Source organism: Chiloscyllium plagiosum, unplaced genomic scaffold (genome assembly GCF_037043375.1).
Source record: "Chiloscyllium plagiosum isolate Xiang-an unplaced genomic scaffold, Cpla_swu_hap1 HiC_scaffold_2, whole genome shotgun sequence".
NCBI classification, from domain to species: Eukaryota; Metazoa; Chordata; class Chondrichthyes; order Orectolobiformes; family Hemiscylliidae; genus Chiloscyllium; species Chiloscyllium plagiosum.
The window spans coordinates 152,711,939-152,728,627 of record NW_028270140.1 but is presented as its reverse complement, the minus strand read 5'-3'; the positions used below and the strand labels follow the sequence as shown (position 1 = coordinate 152,728,627).

Sequence of the window (16,689 nt, the reverse complement as noted above, 5' to 3'; positions counted from 1 at the left end):
TCACAGAGGAGGCAATTACATGTTTGAAAAAATGGATATGAAAGGTCAGCATTCGAAAGTACTTACTGCGACCCCGCACCGAGACTGACAGGAGGACTGCAGAAAGACAAACATAGAGAGACTTCATCTTCAATACTTCAGTGTTTCATTCTCCTCACTCACTTACTCTTGTCTTTTACTGAAAAATACAGAAGTTACTTGGGTTCCTGTGCACTACCGAAGAAATGTTGATCAGAACCAGAAATGGGAAGTCTGTGTATGGTCAGTAGCAGCTGAGAGGATGACATAACTGCGTGAAACTGAGGCAGCAACCACAGAAATGTTTAAGAAAAGGAGATATTGTATAAACTTCCAATACAATCTTCAAAATCCTCAATGTCAACCTCAAACAGTCTGAGATTTATGGCAGGACAGGGTTAGACACAAAGAAAATCTCTCTCTACACTGCTCCCCATCAAACATTCCTAGGATTGGGACAGCATGGGTTTGGAGTAAAGCTACACTGGAAATCATGGAAATCCCTGCAGTGCAGAAGCAGACCATTTGGTCCATCGAGTCCAATCCACCCTCCAGAGAGCATCCCGCCCAGACTCACCCCATTTATCCAATTCTGGAAACTCTGAATCTCCCATGGCTAATTCATCTAACCTGCACATCTTTGGATTGTGGGAGGAGACCAGAGTATCTGAAATAAACCCATGCACTCACTTGGATAATGTGCAAACTGCACACAGTCACCCGAGGCTGGAATCCAGAGCAATGAGGCAATAGTACGAACCAACAAGCCACCACGCTGTCAATGGTTTACCAACCTGAAACAAGGCTCAGACAAATGATTTTCTTGTCCAAAAACCAGTCTTTTATTTTACTTGTACACCAGGGGAGAGATCAATGTGTGCAGGAAATTCCTGACACAGTATGGAGACAGGCCAACAAGGGGTGAGGCCACATTAGATTTGGTAATGGGTAATGAACCTGGCCAGGTGATAAATTTGGAGGTAGGTGAGCATTTTTGTGATAGTGACCATAATTCAGTTATGTTTACCTTAGTGGTGGAAAGGGATAGGTATATACCACAGAGCAAAAGTTATACCTAGGGGAAAGGCAATTACAATGCGATTAGGCAAGATTTAGGGTGCATAAGCTGGGAAAGGAAACTGCAGGGGATGGGCACAGTTGAAATATGGAACTTATTCAAGGACTAGCTACTGAGGGTCCTTGATAAGTATGTACCCGTTAGGTAGGGCAGAAGTTGTCTAGCTCAGGAGCCGTGGTTTATTAAGGAAGTTGAATCTCTTGCCAAGAGGAAGAAGGCTTATGTTAAGATGAGGTGTGATGGCTCGGTTAGGATGTTTGAGAGTTATAAGCTAGTCAGGAATGACCTAAAGAGAGAGCAAGAAGAGCCAGGAGGGTACATGAGAAGTCATTGGTGAATAGGAAAACCTAAGGCTTTCTGTAGGTATATCAAGAATAAAAGCATGACAAGAGTAGGATGAGGTCCAATCAAGCACAATTGTGGGAAGTTGTGCATCAGAGGAAATAGGGCAAGTGCTAAATGAATACCTTTCATCAGTATTCACACTAGAAAAAACCACCGTGATCAAGGTGAATGCTGAGATACTGGCTATTAGACTAGATGTGATTGAGGTGCATAAGGAGTTGTTTGTAATTCCGGAAAGTGCAAAAATAGATAAATCCCCTGGGCCAGATGGGATTTATCCTAGGATTCTCTGGGAAGCCAGGGAGGAGATTGCCAAGCCATTTGCTTTGATCTTTATGTCGTCATTGTCTACAGGAATAGCACCAGAAGACTGGACGATAGCAAATGTTGTTCCCTTATCCAAGAGGGGGAGTAGAGACAATCCTGGAAATTATAGATCAGTGAGCCTGACTTCAGTTGTAAGTAAAGTGTTGGAAAGGGTTATATAAGGTTGGATTTATAATCATCCAGAAAGGAATAAGTTGATTAGGGATAGTCAGCATGGTCTTGTGAAGGGTAGGTCGTGCCTCACAAACCTTATTGAGTTCTTTGCGAAGGTGACCAAACAGGTGGATGAGAGTAAAGCAGGTTATGTGGTGTATACAGATGTCAGTAAGGTGTTTGATAATGTTCCCCAAGATAGGCTATTGCAGAAAATACAGAAGCATGGAATTGAGTGTGATTTCATGGTTTGGATCAGAAATTGGCTAGCTGAAAGAAGACAGAGGGTGATGGTTCATGGGAAATATTTATCATGGAGTTCAGTTTCAGATGGGTTACTGAAAGGATCTGTTTTGGGTCCACTGTTGGTCATTTTATAAATGACGTGGATGAGGGCATAGAAGGATGGGTTAGTAAATTTGCGGCTGACTCTTAGTTCGGTTGAATTGTGGATAGTGACAAAGGATGTTGTAGGTTACAGAGAAACATAGATAAGCTGCAGAGCTGGGTTGAGAGGTTAATGCCAAAAAGTGTGAGGTGATTCACTTTGGAAGGAGTAACAGGAATGCAGAGTACTGGGACTAACAGAAAGATTCTTAGTAGTGTAAATGAGCAGAGAGATCTCAGTGTCCAGATACATAGATCCTTGAAAGTTGCCACCCAGGTTGATAGGGTTGTTAAGAAGGCATAAAGTCTGTTAGATTTTATCGGTCGAGGGATTGAGTTTTGGAACCATGAGGTCATGCGACAGCTGTACAAAACTCTGGTGCAGTCACATTTGGAATATTGCATACAGTTCTGGCCACTGCATTATAGGAAGGGTGTGGAAGCTTTGGAAAGGGTTCAGAGGAGATTTACTAGGAGGTTGCCTGGTCTGGAGGGATAGTCTTATGAGGAAAGACTGAGGGACTTGAGGCTGTTTTCGTTAGAGAGAAGAAGGTTGAGAGGTGACTTAATTGAGACATATAAGGTAATCAGAGGTTTAGATTGGTTGGACTGTGAGACAGTTTTTCTTCGGATGGTGATGGATAGCATGACCATCATGCTAGTTTATTTACTCATGGCGTAGTAGGGACGTGGAATGCACTGTTGCAACAGTAGTGGACTCGCCAACTTTAAGGGCATTTAAATTGTCATTGGATAGTCATATGGACGAGAATGGAATAGTATAGGTTAGGCTTCAGATTGGTTTCACAGGTCAGCACAATATCGAGGGCCAAAAGGCCTGTATTACGCTGTGATGTTCTATGTTCTATGTTCTATGACCTATATACATCAATTGTTGTAGGATAACTTCTCCAAAGAGTTATCTGAACTACTTTTCTAACAAAATCATGGGAAAGTCTATACACGATTTATTCATTTTAGTAACAAGTGCAGTTATAATATAATACCATGCTTATGGGAAATTTACACTTAGTATCGGATAGAGCATAGAACATAGAAAAGTACAGCACAGAACAGGCCCTTCAGCCCACGATGCTGTGCTGAGGATTAATTCTAATGTAATATAAAATAACCTAATGTACATACCCCTCAGTTCACTGCTGTCCATTTGCATGTCCAGCAGTCACGTAAATATTCCTCAGGACTCTGCTTCCACAACCACTGCTGGCAACTCTCCGTGTAAACTACCTATTTCTGACGTACCCTTTATACCTTTCTCCTACTGTCTTAAAAATCCAAGCTTCTTCAGGTCACAGAAGCTGTCTGTTCTTTCTCAAAGATGCTAGCCAAATAGGCCTATGCTCGCTAAGGCTCATGGATTAATTATGACCACAAAATATCTGCTTGACTCAACAAACTGTCTGCTTTAAAATTATTACTGCTTTATGCTTTTAGTTGAATGCCTTTATTGTTTGTGATAATACATTTTTATCCTTTATGTTGCAAAATTTTAATCATTTAGCTATTTTATCTTTCATGCTGGCCGAGTAAGCTGTTTTATTCTTCCACATTAACCCCTTTTGTCCATAAAGGACAACCAATTCAAATCTGATGGAATGCATTTCTTCCAGGACTAACTGCTCATCTTCTGATGGGGGGAGCTGAAGGGGTAACCTGTTGGACCATCATAGAGGTGAGTACTGTCTGCCTGAAAAGGAGACACTTAGAGTTTTGCAACAAGAAATCAGAACAAGGAGTCCAAGGGCCCATTGTAAAATAGAGCTTCCCCAAATACCTAACAGGGAATGAAGCCAGATGAATAGTCCCCATGGTGCATCTGGGTGTCTGTGTAGCTCCCCCCTCCAATCTTCCTGATTTTGACTGCCTCCTTTCTGATATTATCAGCAAGGTTAATGATGTTTTTAGAGGAGAAAAGTGTGGTGCTGGAAAAACACAGCAGGCCAGGCAGCATCTGAGGAGCAGGAGAATCGACGTTTCAGGCATAAGCCCTTCTTCAGGAAATTTCCTGAAGAAGGGCTTATGCCCGAAACATCGATTCTCCTGCTCCTCGGATGCTACCTGGCCTGCTGTGTTTTTCCAGCACCACATTTTTCAACTCTGGTCTCCAGCATCTGCAGTCCTCACATTCTCCTAGATGTTTTTAGAGGAGTCAGGGATGTAAGTGTGACGTTCTGATCCTATGAGGGCACAAGTGCCACTTTTTGTAAACCACATTGTTCTGTTTCTGTCAAAACAACTAGCATTCTAACCACTATCTATTTCAACTGTCTTAGTGTATTCCTTTTTTTAAAAAAACATTTTCTGTTAATTTTGATTAATTATCCTGTTAACACAGGTTATAAGTTCAATAGAAGCAGACACAATTGTAAGCAGATACAATTAACTATTTCAGATCCCTCAACTCCTCCCTTTTTGATTTAAAACACTCAAAATCAAAATGCAAAAGCAATCTTAAAATCACCAAAACAAAAACATGTCAGATGTAAGGGGCCCAGAGCATCTTGTGAGTATGCTCAGAGACCTCCAAATGGTGTAGTTGGGGAGGGCTAAGGGACTGAGCGAGACAGCACTTTGATATGCAACATGCAAGGAGAGGCTTCAGCAGTTGCTGAATACAATGAGCAAGAAGAACAAAATAAGAAGTGCTAGTATTAAAAAAAATACAATAACTTCCCCATCTCAAGCTATTGCAACAATTCTTATCAAACCTCAAGTTCACTCACTGATTGCTTGTTAGCATTATGCATGGATTCAAAAATTCCCCACTTCTCTTTTTTGAGGTATTCACATGTCATCATTTTTTTTTGCCCTTTTACTTCAGCTCACTTTTGCTGTTTTAAAGTCTGTTTCTCTAAACAGTGTCAGTGTCTTATCATTTGAACTATGCTTTTGTGCCGATACAAGCCACAGACTAATTCATTTTTCAAGTCGGTGTACATGTCTGACACCCATTCTTCAATGCATGTTTTTAAACTCGTGTTTTGTTTGTTACCTCCAGGGTGACATTCACTTTTGCATACTTCCATCATATCCAAAGACCATGCCATGCATTCTTGTCTCCCACATGAGCAATCAATTGACCCATGAGTTTTTACTTATCTCTCAATAGATGGTAAAGATGTCTCAGGCAGTGGCTTCATCACCACATCCGTACTCTTAAAAGGAAAGACAAGGACACAAACATCACTTACAGAAAGTTATCAATTTAATACTTTCATCTTAAGTTCCTTTTCACTAAAATACATGTTAAAAGTCAATTGCCATTCCATTCCATTATCCTAATTTGGTTTTCTTCTGCCACTAATCTTCATTCATATTTACGTCACCTCATCCAATTTTGCCATTTAACTATTACCACCTATCTAATTTAAGAGATGTGGAGAAATCAGTAGTCCATGGCAGATTATTTTATAATATTTTAAAACAGAAGTCAAATATTTCTGTTTGATTCAGGCAGATTATATTTTGTCTGTTGTTTCTCTAAGATGCCCCACATATCTTAAACTTACTTCATAGCTCATTCTAGATATTTGACATTTATGACATATCTCTGCAAATTTGATCAAAACCAAAATTCTGTTTACACTCCCAAAGTCACAAACAATTTTTTTCACAGTATTTCTTCAATGTTGTCAGCTGCAAATTGCTGATACCTCATCCATCACTGTGTTGCGATCAGGAAAACAAAAATAACCATCCATTCTACCCCAAGCAGAATGAATTAATAAGTGGTTTAAGGGTTGGAGTGATAACTCCTGTGCATAATTATGTCGACCATCTCTCCCTCTTTCTCTCTCTTTTCTCCTATTCAGAAAATGTGTGTTATAATTAACAAAGAAAAGCCTACCTTGTTGGTATTAGTTTTGTTTTTCAGACTTTAGAACATATCATCCGGATATTGTTCAAAGAGAAATGCATTTCCAAAATTCCAATTTTTCTATTACTTTGATACTTTCATACCAAAAATACATTTATAATCTTATCATCCAGAACTAAAGGCATGGTGGCTCACTGCTGCCTCACAGTGCCAGGGAGTGTGGTTCAATTCCCATCTTGAATGACTGTGTGGAGTTTGCACATTCTCCCCGTGTCTGTGTGGGTGAATTGGCCATGCTAAATTGCCCATAGTGTTAGATACATTCATCAGGGGTAAATGTAGGGGAATGGGTCTGGGTGGGTTACTCTTTGGTGTGGACTTGTTGGGGTGAAGGGCCTGTTTCCATACTGTAGGGAATCTAATCTAATGATTCACTCATATTGGAACACTCACACCAGAACAGGAAATTCTAAACATGTTAATTTTCAATTCTGAGAGGTAAATTTCTTCCAATCTTTATGATCCAATTTTTAAATCAACACTTTGTTGCAGATTTTGCATTACACAGTCACTGATAGTTCCTTAAAAGGACATTACATTAAACATATATTTCCATACTGATACAGACACACATCACACTTCCAAATCACCATAGATTCCCAAAATGCAAACTAAATTCAAAGCATTCCTGGATCTTGAGGTCCAAGGAATGAAAACATAAACATTCAACCACCAACAAAAAAAAACATTCAAACCAGACCACAAAGAGTTAACACTTAGTTCAGTGAACACAGCACCAAAAGTCGGTGTGTCTGTCTGTCTTTCTCTGTCTGTCTGTCTGTCTCTCTCTCTCTCTCTCTGACTAGGACACCGTCTAATTGTTCTAAGTGATTGCAACTAAATGTGGCATTAGGTGGAAATGATTCCTCAGGATTTTTTTTATGATGGCTTTCATTAAAAGTGTTTTTCCCCATTTTTAGACACTTACATTTAAATTCGAATATTGCCAATTGGATTTCGGGTCAATTAAAAACCAACAGTCCATGGATCTTGCATTGTTTCACTGAGGGGGATCCAAGCCTCTTGCAGAGACAAACTGGCCGTTAACTCCTAGGGAGGACTTTCCTCTTTAAGCCGTACTTTGAGAGGGGTCTTCATTCCCCTTTTGTTTCATTCATGGCACAGAACAATAGTTCATAAATCACTGATGGTCATCTTGAGTAGGATGGTAGGGTGGGGGAGTTTATCAATATTAGTTCTAAGCTCGGATGGTGTCCAGGGTCGGTGAACCAACACTGGCTGTCCTCCCTGAGGATTAGGGAAATATCTCATAGGGACCATACCAGGGTGAGAGTCGGTAAGTGTCACAGCTGCCACTGCACAGGTTTGACCACTTGCCTGGCTGTAAGCTTGTTGTTCTTTTCTACAGTTATATATTTCCATTTGTTTTTGTATATCCTGTTGATGTTTTCTAAAGTCTATCTTTAAACTAGCATTGTCAGCAGAGCGGCTGGTGGAGGCATCTAAATGGTGACCTAACACCACCACATCTGGAAATTGCAGCTGTTGTTCACCCCTTGGATCTTGCTCAGGGGTAGTGGGGAATAATAGTTGTCTAATTCTTGGTCTAGAGTCTCCTTATCTGCCTGTGTAGATGGAGAGGCGCTTGGCTTACATCCTTCAGGCTGTTTGTGAATTTCCACTTGTTGCCTATTATCTGCAACTTGCTGTGGCTTTTCTTTCTTTTTCTTCCCTGCATAACCTGTTTCAATACTTTTGTCTCTTCTTCTCTCAGCTTCCCTTTTCCAATCTCCAAACGTTGCCTGGTTTACCTGTTTCTTGTCTCTTCTAAATCAGTCTCCATCTAATAGACACTCTTCTATACAGGATATTCTTCCCGAGTTAAAGGAGCTTTCAGGTGAAAATGACTGGTGGCTAGCTTTAGTCCACTTCACCCAATTTTCTAAGTGGTCAATTGATGTTTGGCTGCAGTTTTTGTAACATGAAATAGCCTGAGGTAATTTTAGGTGGGATTTTGCTAACTCTGGCTCCTATCCTATTTTTGAACAATCTGTCCTTAATTTGGCTGAATAGTTTTACAATGTTCTCAGTCACTCAATTTCCTTTTTTTCAGTCCAACCAGTGGTCTCTACAGCCACTTCTTCTGGCCTTCATGTGGCCCACCTGAGCTCTTAATTCAGGCTCAGTCTGGATGTTTGAGAACTTTTTTCTGAGTGACTGAGTTCTAAGGTTTTAACTCAACCAAGTGTGAGCAGTGTCCCAACTTCCCCTGTTGGGATCCCCCAATTAAATTTGCCCCCCCAAAAAAAACTCACAAAAAACATCAAACATATAATTTAAAATATTTACATGAATCCTTTGATCTCATAAATCTAATACAATAAACAAATCATACAAACAGTAGTCTGTTGTGGTTCTGTTCGCTGAGCTGGGAATTTGTGTTGCAGATGTTTCGTCCCCTGTCTCACTGACATCCTCAGTGCTTGGGAGCCTCCTGTGAAGTGCCTCTGTGATCTTTCCTCCGGCATTTGTAGGGTTTGAATCTGCCGCTTCCAGTTGTCAGTTCCAGCTGTCTGCTGCAGTGGTCGGTATATTGGGTCCAGGTCAATGTGCTTTTTGATTGAATCAGTGGATACCCAGTATGAGCAAAACCAACGTAGTATACAAAATCCCATGCAAGGACTGCACAAACACTACATAGGACAAACAGGAAGACAGCTAATGATCCACAACCATGAACACCAACTAGCCATGAAACGAAACGACACAACCAGCTATCCGTAGTAGCCACACACGCAGATGACAAGCAACATGAGTTTGACTGGGACAACACTACTATTATAGGACCAGCCAAACAGAGAACAGCCAGGGAATTCCTAGAGGCATGGCACTCATCCACAGATTCAATCAACAAGCACATGGACCTGGACCCAATATATTGGCCACTGCAGCGGACAGCTGGAACTGACAACCGGAAGCGGCAGATTCAAACCACTACAAATGCGGAGGGAAGATCACAGAAGCGCTTCACAGGAGGCTCCCAAGCACTGAGGATATCACCGAGACAGGGGACGAAACGTCTGCAACACAAATTCCCAGCTCCCGAATAGAACCACAACAACGAGCACCCGAGCTACAAATCTTCTCCCAAACTTTAAACAGTAGTCTCAGTATTGATTTTGTCACTGGCAGGGCTTATCAAGAGTACTCACTGTGAGTATGTATTTGAAATCGTCCACGTAACAAGGTCATATTTGAAAACAAGCAACCAGATAATGATAATAAAGACACTTAACAGCGGCTCGGTATATGTTTGACAGCCCCCCGATTTGGCTCAAAAATCATACTGTTAAACAATGAACATTGGTCGGTATATGTTTGACAGCCACCAACCTGGGTAAGAAAAAGAATCTCTCAAACCATCAGTTACACTTCATAATCTCTATTCAAAATATCAGCAACTGTTCATCACTAACTCTTCATATCTCTTAAACGGCCACGGATCCTTCCAGCACACACGTTTATAATGATCAATTCTTCAAAACTTAATGTAACTCACTCTTATCAATGTCAACCGTGCCTGGTTTGATTCCAGAACGAAATCTCATCTGACCGGGTCCGTGCGACTGGTCGAGTGAGAGATAGCAGATGAAGCACGGAAATGAGCCTTATTAATTGCAGTACCTTCGCAGATGGAGACAGGCAGCAGCGCCACACTATCCAAGGACAGAACCCACTTAAGCGATCAAGGGTCACCACTTGCCCGGTCAGGGTTCCACCTCGAAAGTTTGGCAGCTCTCCCCGCTGTTGTTTCCCTGCGAAGATCAAGCAATCTCAGTGGGACCTCCAAAATATCTGTCGACATTTTACTTGTATTCAAGGGGAGACATCACCCAAACACATCAATTGCTATAGGATAACACGTCCAAAGAGTTATCCGAATTACAGTCTTTTATAACAAAATCATGAGAATGTCAATACATGATTTATTCATTTTAGTAACAAGCGCGGTTTTGACAAAATGCCATGTTGATAGGAAATAAATGAAGCTACAGTTTTATAGTTAGTATCGTATCAGTCACAGCTTCTTCAGGTCATACAAGCTATCTGTTCTTTTCCCAGGGATTCTAGCCATAAAGACTTCTACTCGCTGTTATGACCACAAGATGTCTGCTTGACCAACAAAGTGTCTTCTTTAAAATGGTTACGGCTTTATGCTTTTAGCTAAATACCTTTGTTATTAAACAAATTTGTTCTTTATGTTACTAAATTTTAATCATTTAGCTATTCTATCTTTCATGCTGGCCTACTAAACAGTTTTATTCTTCCACAGTGCCTCGCATATATATATAATTTATATTTTTCGTCCTCCGGACCCTCTTTACTGTGTGAACGTGTTTAAAGATTTTTCACTCATGCTGATTAGCGGGTAAAATCACTTCTCTCACAGCTATGATTGTAGATGTATAGATGATGGTGAAAACCCCACAAAGAACACTGGAAGAGGTTGAAATTACTCTCACATTTTTGATTTTCATTTGAATATGGAAAACACATTAACTCATCAACGGGAAGGCATATCCTTCAAGGTACCCTATGAACACCTTCAAAAAACATTATGCAGGCAGGCATTGGTTTTCTTTGTAAGTTTTATTCCAAATTGTTTTGACAGCATGTGTTGATGGGGAAGAGTTTGATTCTGCCCGATCTTCATCTTCAGACAGTCTTAAGTTGTTTCAAGGTGTTTTGAGAATGAATTGAATTTCAAGTGCAAATAACACTTAATATTCCTGTAACCTGGGTTGAATAATTATGTCCAGATTCAAATTCACATCTTGGGATGACACCACTGGTAGAAGAGCAACAATATTCATAAGTGAAATTTAAAACAATCAGCATAATTAAAGAGGTGTGATTCAAGGAGGAGACCAAAATGTAAGACATTGAAACATAGAAGTTAAGAACATTGATAGGTGAGTCACCCCTTGCAGCCTGCTCTACCATTCGATATGATCATGGATAATCATCCTATTCAGCATCTTGTTCCCACTTTTGTTTCATGCCTTGCGACCCCTTTAACCCTAAGAACTATATCTAACTTCTTCTTCAAAACATTCAATGTTTTGCTCTTCATTGCTTTCTCTGGCAGAGAATTCCACAGGCTCACCACTCCCTGGATGAAGACATTTCTCCTCATCCCAGGTCTATCTAGCCTACTTGCTATCCCTGGACTGTCACTCCTAGTTCTAGACTTCACACCAGGAAGATCCTTCCTGAATTTACCATGTCAAGTCATTTTAGAATTTTATAGGTTTCTATGAGATTCATCCTCATTGTTCCAACTTCAGTGAATATGGGAGTATCTGGCAAGTGCCAAAGTGTGTGAAATCCTTCAGCAGTGCTACATAATGCTGAAAATACAAGGAATGCTTTCTCTAAACTTTCCTCATCAAACACTCCCAGGACAGGAACGGTACAGGGCCAGATAAAAAGTTCAGTTGCTTCTCTCTGGCCACCCAGATGCCTTTCTATTACTGAAGGGATAGTTACTGGAGAGACAGATGGAAGGTTCTGGATTAGTGGTGCTGGAAGAGCACAGCAGTTCAGGCAGCATCCAAGGAGCAGCGAAATCGACGTTTCGGGCTTAAAGGCACTAATTTGTATGTGTGTGTCTGTGGCGCACGCATGCAAAAGCCTGAAACGTCGATTTCGCTGCTCCTTGGATGCTGCCTGAACTGCTGTGCTCTTCCAGCACCACTAATCCAGAATCTGGTTTCCAGCATCTGCAGTCATTGTTTTTACCCAGACAGATGGAAGGTGCTGTCCGGCCCTTCTATCTTGAAGACACATCGTGTGGTTAAGGGCTGAACGAGGTTCACAGATCTCTGGCAGGATAATCACTAATCCATGTGTAGAGAGATGCAAATTCAGTGAGTCTGGTTTGAATTGACATTGCAGACACATGCACACGTGGGCACGTGCGTGCGCCACATACACACACATACATATTAGTGCCTTTAAAACTAACTGCAAGACTTAACAGAACAAGAAATTCTGTTGTGGCCACTGAAGCCAGTGTGTGGTTTGCACTTTAACTCTACATTTTCCACAATTTCCTTCTCAAAGCCCCAAAGCTTTGGGCTGTATATTGTATTTTTTTTGGCCAAGTCCTAGCTGCACCAAATTCTTTGGAGCATTTTTGCCTGCCTCTCTCTCATTCCAGAAGGAAAATAGCCCACAATAGGGCAGAATGAGTCAACATAACGGGTGTGCTGTTGATCATTCGGCTCCTCAGTCCTTACATGGCGAACATCCTGACTCTGACTGCCCTGAGCAGGGCCAGGACAGATCAAAGGCTGCACTCGGCTGGGTGTACCAGGAGCTCCTGAGAAAGGCTGTCTCCCTGACTCAACTGTGGACGACTAACAACTATAACAAGCTTCCTGTGTCTGTGCTAAAAGCATAAAACAGCTGCAATATGGGCCTGGTATTTCTGGCTAAGAGAAAAAAAAAGTGTTAAAAGGCAAGGCAGGAATATTATGGGCATCCAAGGATATTTTTTGTGAAGGAATTCCAAAATTTTGATCCAGCGACATTGAAGTAAAAGCTATATGTTTCCAAGCCAGAATGGTTAGTAACTTGGAGGGGAAATTGCAGTTGATGATGCTTCCATGTATCTGCTGCCCATCACCTTCCAGGTGGAAGTGGTTGTAAGTTTGGAAGGTGTTGTCTGAAGACCCTTGGTGAATTTCTGATGTGCATCTTGTAGGTAGTACACACTGTTGTTACTGTGTGTTCGTGGTGGAGGGAATGGAGTTTTGTGGATGTTGTGCCAATCTAATGGGTTGCTTTGTTCTGGATGGTGTCAAGCTTCTTGAGTGTTTTTGGAGATGCACCCATCCAAGCCAGTGAGGAGTATTTCATCACACTCTTGACTTGTGCCTTGTAGATGGTGGATAGGCTTTTGGGAACCAGGAGTTGAGTTACTTGCTGCAGTTTTTCTAGACTCTAACCTGCCCTTGTAGCCTGTGTGCTGATCTGGCAAGTTCTGTTGAGTTTCTGGTCAATGTGCTCAATAAAATGTTGACTTGATATCAAGGGCAGTCATTCTCACCTCACCTCACCTCTGGACCATTTTTTAACCAAGGCTGTAATGAGGTCAGGAGCTGAATGCCCCTGGAAGAACCCAAACTGGGCATCACTGAGCAGGTTATTGCTGAGCAGGTGCTGCTTGATAGCACTTTTGATAATAACTTCCATCACAATACTGATGATTGAGAATAGATTGATGGGATGGTAACTATCTGGGTCAGATTTGTCCTTTTTTTGTGTACAGGACATACCTGTTTAATATTCCACATTGTCTAGTATATGCTAGTATTGTAACTGTACTGGAACATCTTGGCTCAGGGAGCAGCAAGTTCTGGAGCATAACCCTTTCGTACCAGAATATTGTTGGGGCCTTTGCACTATCCAGTGACTCCAATCATTTCTTGTTTTCATGTGGATTTAATCAAATTGGCTTAAGACTGACTTTGGTAGTGCTGTGAATCACTGGCACAGGCCCAGGTGGATCACTTAATTGGCACTTCTGTCTGAAGATTGTTGCAAATGCTTCAGCCTTATCTTTTGCACTGATATGCGAGGCTCTTCCATCATTGAAGATGGAGATACTTGTTGAGCCACCTCATCCACTGAATTGTTTAATTGTCCACCATTATTCATGACTGGATGTGGCAGGATTGCAGAGCTTAGATCTGATCGTTGATTGTGAGATCACTGAGCTCTGACTATCATTTGATATTTATGCTATTCATGCATGCAAGTAGCCCTGTTTGGTAACTTCCACAGGTTGACACCTCATTTTTGGTGTAGTCCTGGCATACCCTCCTGAATTCTCTATTGAACCAGGGCTGATCCTCTACCTTGATGGTAATGGTTCAATGGGGAATATGCCAGGCCATGAGTTTGCAGATTGTGCTAGAGTACAATTGTCTTGCTATTGATGGCCCAAAGTGCCTATTACCTCCCACAGAAGTTTGCTTCTGCTATCCTGAGAGCAACTTATATTCCACCCCATGCAACATGAAGACTGCACTTGATGAAATATACACTGCCACAAATAGCCTTGAGATTCAACGAGGCTGAGCTCTAGAGTGTGTTTCCAAATTACCATCAACATGTTTCCTGTCCCACCAGAGGCCCAAACACCCTTCTCATATATTAAAGATGATCTGTCTCTGCACCATCTCTGTGGTTGTAACACTATATTCTGCATTCTGTTCTATTACCCTGATGTTAGTGGGTTTTGAGAAGATTTGTAGCTCAAGTTGAGGTTCTGGATGTAAGTTTGCTCACTGAGCTGGAAGGTTCGTTTTCAGATGTTTCATCACCATTCTGGGTAATATCATCAGTGAGCCTCCTGTGAAGTGCTGGTGTTATGACCTGCTTTCAAATTATGTGTTTTGGGTTTCCTTGGGTGGGTGATGTCATTTCTGTTTTTTTTTCCTCAGAGGGTGGTAAATGGGGTTCAAGTCGATGTGCTCGTTGAAAAAGTTCTGGTTGCAATGCCATGCTTCTAGGAATTCTCATGCATGTCTCTTTGGCTTGTCCAAGGATGGATGTGTTGTCCCAGTCAAAGTGGTGTTCTTCTTCATCTGTATGTGAGGATACTAGTGGGTCATGTCTGAATGTGTCTAGTTGATGTTCGAGAGAAAGTGAGGGCTGCAGATGCTGGAGATCAGAGCTGAAAATGTGTTGCTGGAAAAGCGCAGCAGGTCAGGCAGCATCCAAGGAACAGGAGAATCGACGTTTCGGGCATAAGCCCTTCTTCTATAAGCTCCTGAAGAAGGGCTTATGCCCGAAACGTCGATTCTCCTGTTCTTTGGATGCTGCCTGACCTGCTGCGCTTTTCCAGCAACACATTTTCAGCTCTAGTTGATGTTCATGCATCCTGGCTGGTTTTCTGCCTGTTTGTCCAATGTAGTGTTTGTTACAGTTCTTACAAAGTATTTTATAAATGACATCAGTTTTGCTTGTCTGCACAGTGTCTTTTAAGTTCATTAGCTGCTGTTGTAGTGTGCTGGTAGGTTTGTGGGCTACCATAATGCTAAGAGGTCTGAGTAGTCTGGCATGTCATTTCCAAGTAGTTTTTGATGTAGGGGATATTGGCTAGAGTTTCTGGGCATGTTTTGTCTGGTTATTTGGGTTTGTTGCTGAGAAATCAGTGGACTGTGTTCATTGTTCATCCATTCTTTTTGAATACAGTAAACACACACTAAAACTGCAGCTTAAAAGACCCTATACACAGACAACAAGCAAAATGAACATCATTTTAAAAATATCTTGCAAAAATTTTAACAAATACTATATTGTACAAACATGCAGAAAACTAGCCACCAGGATACATGAACATCAACTAGCCACAGTATCACTAGCATCCTTACATACAGATGAGGTAGGATACCACTTTGATTGAGGCAACACATCTATCCTGGGACAAGCCAAACAGAGACATGCACAAGAATTCCTAGAGGCATGGCATTCCAACCAGAACTCTATCAACAAACACATTGATTTGGACTCCAACTACCACTCTCTGAGAAAAAAATACTGGAAACGACATCACCAACCCAAGGAAACCTAAAACACATGAATAGAAAACAGGACATAACTCCAGGGCTTCTCCAAAGGCTCACTGATAATGTTAGCTAGTATGGTGATGAAACATCTGAAAATGAACCCATCAGCTCAGTGAGCAAACTTACATCCATTACCCTGATGTACTCATGTCAGGTATAATTTTCCTGGATAGGAGGCAATACAATACTTTTCATTGGATCTTGGTCCATGTGACATAATAAATTGAATATAATAAAATAAAATTATAGATGCCCAGCCTTCATTTGGGAGATCAATTTGAAGCTTTTACTGCAGGGAACAGTTATGATCAATTTGAGCTCCTGAAGTGGTGGAGGTCTGATAGCTTCTCCCTGTCTTGTTCACAAACAGAGGCTGTTCTGTTATCTGAGAACTAATCACATAGTTGTTGGCAGCAAGATAACTGTCATTGATAACTGCTCATTTGTCCACAGATCATCAGCAACTTAGAGTCATAGAGTCATGGAGATGTACAACATAGAAACAAACACTTTGGTTCTACCATCCATGCTGACCAGATATCCTAACCTAATTGGGTCCCATGTGCCAGTACCCGGCCCATATCCCTCTAAACCCTTCCGATTCATATATCCATCCAGATGCCTTTTAAATACTACAATTCTACCAGCCTCCATTTCTTCCTCTGGCAGCTCATTCCATACACACACAACCCTCTGTGTGAAAATATTGCCTCTTAGGTCCCTTTTACATCTTTCCACTCTCACCCTCTCGGTCTGGACTCCCCACCCCAGGGAAAAGACCTTGTCTATTTATCCTATCCATGCCCCTCATGATTTTATAAACCTTGATAAAGTCAGCCCTCAGCCTCTGACACTTCAGAGAAAACAGCTCCAGTCTATTC

General features: G+C 41.4%; 1 protein-coding gene across 2 annotated transcripts in view; it reads right to left on the bottom strand.

Annotated features, from left to right (window-relative positions):
• Positions 1-16,689, bottom strand: part of LOC122565210 (polymeric immunoglobulin receptor-like) — a 168,614-nt gene that overhangs the window by 60,701 nt on the left and 91,224 nt on the right. The window contains exon 1 of one of the 2 annotated variants that reach the window (XM_087974876.1): positions 67-127. The exons of the other annotated variant lie outside the window; for it this stretch is intronic. Coding sequence (XP_087831002.1) covers positions 67-127 — 61 coding nt within the window. Of the gene's footprint in view, positions 1-66; positions 128-16,689 lie in introns of those variants that run through there. 2 annotated transcript variants of the gene reach the window in all.